General features: G+C 52.1%; 3 protein-coding genes across 4 annotated transcripts; 1 reads left to right on the top strand and 2 right to left on the bottom strand.

The window, feature by feature from the left end:
- Window positions 1-847: 847 nt before the first annotated feature.
- Window positions 848-1,628, bottom strand: LOC311610700 (cell division control protein 42 homolog). Its single transcript, XM_084862221.1, has one exon. The coding sequence runs from the start codon at window positions 1,532-1,534 to the stop codon at window positions 959-961; it is 576 nt and encodes a 191-aa protein (XP_084718347.1). The 5' UTR covers window positions 1,535-1,628; the 3' UTR covers window positions 848-958.
- Window positions 1,629-3,276: 1,648 nt separating this feature from the next.
- Window positions 3,277-5,157, bottom strand: SAT2 (spermidine/spermine N1-acetyltransferase family member 2). Its single transcript, XM_084863864.1, has 6 exons — window positions 4,718-5,157; window positions 4,425-4,476; window positions 4,207-4,290; window positions 4,003-4,104; window positions 3,825-3,865; window positions 3,277-3,676 (listed from the first exon to the last, which is right to left on the bottom strand). The coding sequence occupies exons 1-6, from the start codon at window positions 4,781-4,783 to the stop codon at window positions 3,509-3,511; spliced, it is 513 nt and encodes a 170-aa protein (XP_084719990.1). The 5' UTR covers window positions 4,784-5,157; the 3' UTR covers window positions 3,277-3,508.
- A 141-nt stretch (window positions 5,158-5,298) lies between these two features.
- SHBG (sex hormone binding globulin) lies at window positions 5,299-9,219 on the top strand. 2 transcript variants are annotated; one of them, XM_084863852.1, is made up of 8 exons: window positions 5,299-6,255; window positions 6,387-6,478; window positions 6,651-6,840; window positions 7,148-7,309; window positions 7,547-7,706; window positions 7,834-7,970; window positions 8,571-8,778; window positions 9,000-9,219. In XM_084863852.1, the coding sequence occupies exons 1-8, from the start codon at window positions 6,121-6,123 to the stop codon at window positions 9,146-9,148; spliced, it is 1,233 nt and encodes a 410-aa protein (XP_084719978.1). In that variant the 5' UTR covers window positions 5,299-6,120; the 3' UTR covers window positions 9,149-9,219. The 2 variants fall into 2 exon arrangements, with proteins under 2 accessions (XP_084719978.1, XP_084719979.1); XM_084863853.1 differs by having other exon boundaries at window positions 5,807-6,237.
- Window positions 9,220-9,515: the final 296 nt, after the last annotated feature.

The raw sequence follows: 9,515 nt of genomic DNA on the forward strand, positions 1-9,515 counted from the left end.
GACATCTGTCTTCTAGCACCCCTCATATATACCAGGTCTTCAGCTGTGTTCTAGGAACCGTTTCATACACTATTGAGCTGCACATCTATGCTAAGCATGTAAGACAATGACTGACAAGGAAAAAATGTTTTTTTAAAAATTATGTACTTAATCCATTTGGTATATTTCAAAAGGTGCAATACTTTTCTTCATTCATCAGTGAAAGAAGTTAGACATTAACTTAAAAAAAAATCAGCAAACGGCTAACCAATTTCCTTGAAAGTCAGTCCCGGACAGAGTGCATCCTAGACAAGGAGGGGCAAGACAGGTCCCACCCACTTGCATGAGTTTCATCAAATACTGAACCTACTCGAGGGTGGAGAGAAAGGCAACTTTCAAAAAGGAGTATGTTATTAAACGAGGCATTTACTGTACTCCTTCCTAAGAGCACCGGTGGGGAACGTGTTTTCTAAACTAGATCTAGGAAGTGGAATGTGGAATCACTCCATCCTCCTCACCTAAAGGGCTGTCCAAAGGTTAAAGGATTTTTAAAAAATGACTAAATAAAAACAAACTCCACATACACACCCCTCCCCTCCCACCACAAAAAAAAAAAAAAAATACTAGATGTCTCAGATCACTCTCCAGAGTGGAACCTGGGAGCAGCTTCAACAACCCGAATTAGTCTGTTACAGAGTCATCACAAGCATGCCTTGCTTTTAAACAAAAGAAAAAACAAAACAAAAACTAGTTCTGATCACTTTTCTGACAATACACAATTACTCAAATTAACTAGTATTGAGGTGGGGAAAGGGACCATATCTATGGGCCTTGTTTCACACGAGTGCATATGGGTAGGTGCAGGGCATTTGTCATTATTGCAAAAACGAATTTTAATTTTTAATCTTTAGTTTGATTTAAACATTGCTTTTAGTATGATGCCGAAACCAGCTGTGCAGAAAGGGCTCTGGAGAGATGTTCATAGCAGCACACACCTGCGGCTCTTCTTCGGTTCTGGAGGCTCCAGGGCAGCCAATATTGCTTCGTCAAATACATTCTTTAGGCCTTTCTGTGTGAGAGCAGAACACTCCACATACTTGACAGCCTTCAGGTCACGGGCCAGCTTTTCAGCAGTCTCTGGAGTGATAGGTTTCTGTTTGTTCTTGGCAAGTTTCTCAATCGTAGAGGGGTCATCTCTGAGATCAATTTGGGTCCCAACAAGCAAGAAAGGAGTCTTTGGACAGTGATGAGTTATCTCGGGCACCCACTTTTCTTTCACATTTTCAAATGAGGATGGAGAGACCACTGAAAAACAGACTAGAAATACATCTGTTTGTGGATAACTCAGTGGTCGTAATCTGTCATAATCCTCTTGCCCTGCAGTATCAAAAAGTCCAAGAGTATATGGCTCTCCACCAATCATAACTGTGACTGCATAGTTGTCAAAAACAGTTGGTACATATTCAGATGGAAATTTGTTTGTTGTGTAGGATATCAGAAGACATGTTTTACCAACAGCACCATCGCCCACAACGACACACTTAATTGTCTGCATTGCTGAAACAGTTTTATATCCACTTTAAATATTTCAAATCCATTGATGACCTCAGCCTCTCCGCCGGGGCGTTGGCCTCATTTGAGTTTTTAAAGATGGATTGATATATCTACCTATCTATCCAACTCTCTAGATAGATTCGGTTTCTTACAATTTACACATTTACGTGATCTGCTTGTTCCTGTCAGTGTCTAAATTATGACCATTAAACCGACTGCTCATCCATGAAGAGAATAACATGCCACTGTGGAAAGTGATGATGGATGTATAATAGCATGGGAAGATGCTCCTAATATATTAAATGAAAAAAGTTTGCAAAAAGAGTATGCTCTCCTGAATTCCTACACACTTAATTATATATTCATGTTCACCCGAAGGTATTTTTCTATTGATTTTTAGAGAGAGTGGAAGAGAGGAAAAAACAGAGAAATATTGATACAAGAGAAACATATTGGTTGCCTCCATGTTCTGTGACCAGGGGGCTGGGAAAGAGCTTGCAACTGAGGTATGTGCCCTTGACTGGAATTGAACCTGGGACCCTTTGTGCTACAGGCCAATGCTCCATCCACTGAGCCAAACCTTTTAGGGTTGTATATATGTACATTTTTAAAAATCTGGCAGGTAGCTTGGTTGGCAAATCATCACCCTGATAGGACAAGGCAGGTTCAGATCCCAGGTAGGACACATACAAGAAGCAACCAATAAATTCATAAATAAGTGGCACAACAAATCGAGCTTCATTCCCCCTCTCTCTCCTTTCTCTCTCTCTTCTCAAATAATAATAAAATTGTTTTTAATCTGAAGAATTGATACCAAAGGGCTAATAGAGTTAGGTAAGTTAGAATATGGATTCTATTATTTTATATTTACATTCCAATTTTTCTACAACAAACCTACATTACTTGTGTAATACAATATTATGAAAGTAGGATATGAGCCCATTCATTCCCCACCATGAATCCCAAAGGCTTGTTTTGATTTTGCTAAACTGAAAATAAAGGCTTTGTGACTTTCTCCCCCACCTCTAGTCCTCATCTGAGGACATGCTTAGAGAAAGGGAGAGCAAGAACATGGGTTGGCTGTCCTCCGAACACTCTCAGACCAGGAATCAAACCGAAACTCAGATACGTGCCCTGACCAGGGAATCTAATAGGCAACCTTTAGGTGCTCGGGATGACCCTCCAACCAACGGAGCTACTCCGGCCAGGCGCTTTGTGACTTTTGAAAAAGAAAGAGCACTAGCTAGCGAAGTAGACTTTTAAATTTTAGGACAACTGGCCGCCGGGTACTTCAATTGGTTAGAACAATATATCAAGATTGCAGGCTCGATCCCCAGTCAGGGCACATACAACCATCAATCAATGAATGCATAAATAAGTAGAACAGCAAATGGATGTTTCTCTCTTCCTTCTAAACAAATAAATAAGCAAAATTCAGTCAGGGGACGTAGGCCTTCCCAGCGCCCCTGAAATGCTACCACCAGGTGGCAGCCTGCTCCCTGGACCTGCCTCAGGCTTGGAGGCCTTTGTCTGGGTCCCCAATGTGACCAAGAAGCCCGATATGCCAAGCTGGCCCCTGGCTCTTCTTTCCTCTATATCCCACAGGCCCAGGGCCAAGAAATCTGGCCCGCTGACGGTGAACGTCCTCTTGGTCCCACTTTTACCCCCAGGAGCCTCATCCACCAACCAGAGGCCGAGGAAAGGTCATCAAGGGGCTGAAGCACGTCACGTCAACAACTCCTCTACTCAACGCATCAAAACATATAATCATCATTTTTATTTGTCAAGCTCAGTAAGGGGTGGAAAGACCTTTCCCTCAAGTCTGGCTCTTTATGTGCTTCAGGAAGATTCACCCCTAACTCTCCTTTCCTCCAGGACGGCCTTTGGCAGTGGAGATACTCTCAGAGTGCTTGAACTTGGGGGGGGGGGGCGGGGGGGGGAGCCTCAAATAGGGCCTGAACCCCAGGGGATGAAGTCACTTTCCCGCCAACTTCCTCATCACCTCTCCTTCGAAGCGGAAGGAGTGCCAGCCCTCAGCTTCAGTCAGATCCTGGGCTCCCAGGGCCTTGTACAAGTCCATGGCCCTCTTGTTCCAGTCCAGCACTGACAGGCGGAACTGGGAGCAGCCCTTGTCCACGGCCACCTGTGGGGAAAGACACCCCTGGCTCTCCTGGGAACGGCTTTCTCACGCTCCGGGCAAGCGGGGGGCCTCCCGTCCACCTTTGCCTTCCCAGGGCCCCGGGCCTGAGCCGCCGCCTCCTCCTCCTCCTCCTCTTCCTCCTCCTCCTCACCTCGGCCACCTTTTTTATTATCTTGGAACCAATCCCCTGACCTGTTACGGAAGGAAGAAGACAAAAGAGGGACTGTGTGAGTTGAAGGGGATCAGAAAAGGCCACAGGTTGGGGTTGGATGGTGGTCAGGTCTATGGGTTTGCTTTCCCCCCGCCCCAGCCCGGGCCTCGGCCCGTACCCTGGTATTCCGGCTTGACATAGATGTCCTCCAGGTAAACGTTGCGCCCCTTCCACGTGCTGTAGATGAAGTAGTAGAGCCCATAGCCCACCACACAGGGCTCTGAAAAAGAGAGCGCACAGAGAGGCCAGGGCGCTGGGTGCACGGGAGACAGCCCTGAGGCTGGCCGGAGAGGAGACCTCCGAGGTGGAGGTGTGTTCTTACCCTGTGATTCCCCGGGCCCCGGCAGGCTCTCTGCTACCAAACAGTGATAGAAAGGGTTCTCTCCGAAGCCATCTGCCCTCAGGTCTGCGCCGATCATCGTGATGGCAACAAAGAGAGAGAGGGGGCCTGGGTGTGTGCCCGGCCTGGAGCCAACGCCCAGGGAGCCCACCCCTCACCTCCTCCCAGCCTCCGTCAGGACCAGGGTGCTGAGCCCCAACCTTCTTCACCGATCTTCACCTGATCCGAGAGTTTCTCAAACTCAGCTAGCTCCTAAGGCGCGGGGACAAAGAGCAGATTAGCGCAGAAGACCCCAGGGCGCGCTCCTCCCATCTCCCCAGCCCCCTGCACCCCCTTCCACCCCACCCATCCCCGCTCCCACCTGCACCCCCAACTCCCACCTCCTCCACCCCCTTCCTCACAGACCTCTCCCACCTCCTCCGCACCCTCTCCACCCCTCCAGCCCGACGCTGGGTCCCCTCGGAGACCCCGGCTTCTGGCTCGCAGACTTCACCCGAATCATCCTCAGAATGTTTCCGCAGTCTCCCTCCTTGGCCTCTCGGATCTGCACGAAAACCATCCCGATCCCCACCGTCCGGAGCCGAAGCCCAGGACCCCCGCTGCTGTCCTGCAAGGCCCCGAGAAGGGCACCCGGGCCCCTTCCAAAGGGTCTACAAACTCGGGTCCCCGGGAAGCCGGGGAGCGAGGTGGGCGCGGGGACCGCCCCCGGACTGCGGTTACGGGGGGCCGAGGGAGGGGCGGGCGGAGCGGCCTCAGCTGCTGGGGAGCCCCTACATTCTGCCCCGCAGCGCGCACCCGCCAGCCAATCAGCTTGCAGAGCGGGCACGTCCCCGCCCCCGGCCCTGCTCCCCTCGGCGGGGTCTCGTGACCGGGCGCGAGGGCGGGGGTCAAGGTCCGGCTGCAGGGCCTCCCTCGCTGTTGACACGGGCTGTCCCATCCTGCACCGGAGTAAGCCCACGGCTTATGCATTCTCACCAGAGTTGTCTGAGCCACAGAAAGGAGCTCGGCTGATTATGGAGTGCGGAGGCCCTCTGGCCACATGGTGTTGGTTACTGCTGCTGCTGCTGCCACCACCATCTCATAACCACCAGGGACAGGCTCTGAGACAGATTCCCCTCACCTACTGGGCCGAGATTATCCTCTGTACCTTATGACTATGGCTCTAGGGTGGCTTTTCTGATGCCATTTGTATGTTTAAATGGGTCAGGGAAAGCGTGATGAACTCCTGTTGGTACGTGGTTTTAGGCCTTGTAACAAGTGAATCAAAGAAGATAATTTAGTAGCCACTAAATCACACTGGGAGACAATACCTCCTTCTGAGGCCAGCCTCCGAGGCCTGGGAAAACAGCGAGGGAGGCCCTGGGCAGATACCAGGCACTGGGCCTGCATTGTCTCAGTGAATCCTCACGCACAGTAGCGGCCTAGAGTAGGCATTATTGTCCACATTTTATAGACAAGGACACTACGGCACCCCTGCAGAGGGACCTGCCCGCAGTCACTCCGCTAGGTACTTGGGATTCCGCCTCGGGGGTCTAGTCCTCGCTGGGATGCCGCTTGAGGAGCGGGACGGGGCTGTTTCTACGCTCAGGCCTGTCCCGGCGGCCTCACCGGGCGGGCAGAAGGCTTGGGGGACCCAGGTTAGGCTGTAGAGGAGAGGGAGAATGGGATGCCAACTCCCAGCTCAGACTTCCTCAGCAGTGGGGGAGGGTAGTGGGAACTTTGTTCCTTACCTCATTTGGCTTCTCAGAAGGATGGTAGGGTCAATGCCCCTGTCTCCAGCCCCTGTCCTTCCCCCCCGGGGCAACCTTTAACCTCCCATCGACACTGGGCAAGTCTGCCCGCTCTTACGCATTCTCACCAGAGTTGTCCGAGCCACAGAGAGGAGTTGGGCTGATTATGGAGTGCGGAGGCCCTCTGGCCAAATCGTGTTGGTTGCTGCTGCTGCTGCTGCTGCTGCCGCCACCATCTCATAACCACCCGGGACGGGCTCTGAGACAGATCCCCCCCACCCAGGTGCAGGAACAGCACAGGGTAACCAGCCCATGTGCTTCCAGGAGCTTCCCTCTTTCTGTCTTTCCTCCTCTGGCCCTGTAACTCTGCCTCTCCTCTGTCTGTCTCTGGCATGTCCTTATTCCAGCTTGTTTATTTTCTTTCTCTGATAGGGGATCCAGGACCCTCCTGCTGTGCACCTCAGCAATGGCCCCGGACAAGAGCCTGTCTCTGTCATGATCTTTAACCTCACCAAGATCAAAAAGTATGGGGTTGGCCTAGTCTTGACCTAGTCCCCTGACCTACCATCTCCATCAGCTCTTCTCTTCTCCCTATCTCATGGTCCTTCTCTCTCCCTTACCGCCTCACCTCCCCAAGCCCACATAGGCCTTCAAAGACATACCCCATACCCAGTCCTTCCTTCCGTGTCCTTCCAGAAGCTCCTCCTCCTTTGAGTTTCGAACCTGGGATTCAGAGGGAGTGCTCTTTTATGGCGATACCAACCCAAAGGATGACTGGTTTGTGCTGGGACTTCGAGACGGCAGGCCTGAGATCCAACTGCACAACCCCTGGGCCCAGTTCACAGTGGGCGCCGGACCCCGGCTGGATGATGGGAAATGGCACAAGGTAAGCCCGATCTGGCCCTGAGGGGAAGGGTGTCTTGAGCTGATCTGAGTAAGGGGAGCAGAATCAAGTCACTGGACGGGCATTCCGTTACCATTGTCATCTGGTTTACCCTGCACAAAACCCCAATCACTTCAAACGGGAACTCCAAAGCTGAGTCAGTAGATGGGTAACAAGTCCTAAGCGAGCCAAGGATGCTAGCAGACTCCTCACGGGCACGTTCTTTCCACGATCGTTGGCTGACTCTGAAGAAATGAGTGGAGGCGGGCCTCAGGGGTTTCTGGTTCTGCTTCGCTCCCCCTTTCCGCAGGTGGAAGTGAAGATCCTTGGGGACTCGGTGCTGCTGGGGGTGGATGAGGAAGTGGTGCTGCACCTGAGACAGGTCTCTGGGCCTCTGGCCAAAAAGCCGCAGCCTGTCATGAGGATCGCTCTTGGGGGCCTGCTGTTCCCTGCCTCCAGCCTCCGGCTGCCGGTAACCGCATCGCCGGGGTGGGAGCCGTGGCCCAAGCTGGTAAAGCCTTGCTGACTGAGTGGCCATGGGGATTTGAGTCCACATTTCTGAGAAGAGCGGACGGGATAGGAGTTGCATCGGGGAGGCCACATGCTTGTGTGTTGGAGGGGCATGAACTGAGAGTTGGGGAAGCTGGGACTGGGCTCAGGTGTCCTAATTCTGACATCCTGTGTCTTCCCTTCCCACCACGGGCTCCAGATGGTACCTTCCCTGGATGCCTGCCTGCGCAGGGATAGCTGGCTGGACCCACAGGCCCTGATTTCAGTGTCTGCCCCCACTAGCCTCAGAAACTGTACTGTAGAGTCCCAGCCGGGGATATTCTTCCCACCAGGAACTCATGCAGAGTTCAAGCTCCAAGGTAAAGGCTGTTTTCCCCCTCCGTGGCCATCTCTGTATTTGCCTTCCTCCATCTCCTTCCACCGCTGTCCCCCTCCCTCCACGAATCCCTAGCCTGAGGCCTCAGGAGGCTCCTTTCTCCCCCTCAGATATCCCTCAGCCTCATGTAGAGCCCTGGGCCTTCTCTGTGCACCTGGGACTCCAGCAGGCAGCAGGCTCTGGCCACCTCCTTGCCCTGGGGACCCCAGAAAACCCTTCTTGGCTCAGCCTCCAACTCCGAGATCAAGTAAGAAGGGGCACTGCCTGTGGTGGCACCTGGTAGCAGTGGAGGGAAGAGAACTTCAAAATGTCAATATTAAGAAGGGACATATCTTAAAGTTGGGGACACCAAGCAGAAAGCTTTTATCTATCTTTAAAATGTTTATTCATTGATTTTTTTAAGGCAGAGAAATATTGATTTGTCGTTCCACTTATTCGTGGATTCATTGGTTGTTTCTTTTTCTTTATTATTGACTTTTTTTAGAGAGAGAGAGGAAGGGGTGGAGAGAGCGAGAGATAGGAAGAGAAACATCCATTTGTCTGTGCGTTCATTGGTTGATTCTTGCGCTGACCGGGTATTGAACCCACGACCTTGGTGTCTGAACACCCAGCCAGGGCCACAAACAGCTTTTATTTAGATTGTATTATTGACTTGGGGTGGGTGTGGCTTTGTGGAAGGTCTAGCCGGCAGAATGGAGGCTGGATTTGGGAGTGGGAATGGCCAGTAGATAGGAGGTGTGGCTAAGAGGCAGAATGCAGGCAGTTAGGAAGCCGGGCCACAGGAGTAGATGTGGCTCCTTCTCTCCTCCATCACTTACTGTATGTGGCTGTCCCACCCCCTCTGCAGAAGGTGGTGCTGTCTTATGGGTCGGGGCCAGGGCTGGATCTGCCCCTGGTCTTGGGCCTCCCTCTTCAGCTGAAGCTGGATGTGTCCGAGGCGCTCTTGACCCAGGGGCCAAAGAAGACGAGCCTCGCTCTGCCTCCTGTGGGCCTTGACTCCCTCCTCAGCCTCTGGGCCCACCCCCAGGGCCGTCTCTTCCTGGGGGCTCTGCCAGGTAAGAGAGAGTGCTGTTCACGCTCTCACACCAGCTGAGGCGGGGGAGAAGATAAGAAAGGGGCTCCTCGTCAGGGGAAAGAAACATTTTCCCCAGATGAGAGAGGGTAGGGGGCAGCGGGAGGAAGTGCTTTAAAACACTTAGTTTGGAGAAAAGAAGAGCGGGGAGGAGCTTCAGTATCCAAACCGCCCTAATGCCTCCTCCGTGCCACCTCCCTCTAGGAGAGGCCTCTTCTGCCTCCTTTTGCTTGGACGGCCTTTGGGCACAAGACCAGAGGCTAGACGTGGATCGGGCCCTGAGCAGAAGCCGGGACATCTGGACTCACAGCTGTCCCCAGAGCCCCGGCAATGCCACTGACACCACCCATTAAACCCCCACCTAAGAACTCCCTTTGAATGTCACTCATTTATTTATTCAACAAATATTTATTGTACATCCGCAGTGTACCAGTCATGTTGTGTTGATGAGTAAAAACAACCCTGGTTTCTGCCCTCTTGGTGCTCAAGGTCCCCTGGGGAAGGCATGTATTTATTCATCAAAAGCTAACAACTAAGTGGACAATTAGAAACTCTGGCAATGCCCTAAAGGAGCAGTCGGGGAGTTAAGAAAGCTTGTAGCCAGGAGCCTTAACCCAGACTGGGGGGCAGAGAAGACTTCTTGAGGAAGCAGTGACTTCTCAGGCTGAAATCCCAGCACAGCACCCGCAGACACACACACACACACCACACACACACACA

This window comes from Pipistrellus hanaki (assembly GCF_964339955.1).
Source record: "Pipistrellus hanaki genome assembly, chromosome: 16".
NCBI classification, from domain to species: Eukaryota; Metazoa; Chordata; class Mammalia; order Chiroptera; family Vespertilionidae; genus Pipistrellus; species Pipistrellus hanaki.

What these genes read in the sequence shown, in the direction of transcription:
- LOC311610700 (XM_084862221.1), bottom strand. Translation starts at nt 1,534, where the DNA reads ATGCAGACAATTAAGTGTGTCGTTGTGGGCGATGGTGCTGTTGGTAAA.
- SAT2 (XM_084863864.1), bottom strand. Translation starts at nt 4,783, where the DNA reads ATGGTTTTCGTGCAGATCCGAGAGGCCAAGGAGGGAGACTGCGGAAAC. An exon ending in TGTCAAGCCGGAATACCAGG is followed by an intron (nt 3,866 to 4,002) that starts GTACGGGCCGAG and finishes CTTCCGTAACAG; the next exon opens with GTCAGGGGATTGGTTCCAAG. An exon ending in TAATAAAAAAGGTGGCCGAG is followed by an intron (nt 3,677 to 3,824) that starts GTGAGGAGGAGG and finishes CTTTCCCCACAG; the next exon opens with GTGGCCGTGGACAAGGGCTG.
- SHBG (XM_084863852.1), top strand. Translation starts at nt 6,121, where the DNA reads ATGGAGTGCGGAGGCCCTCTGGCCAAATCGTGTTGGTTGCTGCTGCTG. An exon ending in AGGTGCAGGAACAGCACAGG is followed by an intron (nt 6,256 to 6,386) that starts GTAACCAGCCCA and finishes TTTCTCTGATAG; the next exon opens with GGGATCCAGGACCCTCCTGC. An exon ending in CCTCCAGCCTCCGGCTGCCG is followed by an intron (nt 7,310 to 7,546) that starts GTAACCGCATCG and finishes CACGGGCTCCAG; the next exon opens with ATGGTACCTTCCCTGGATGC.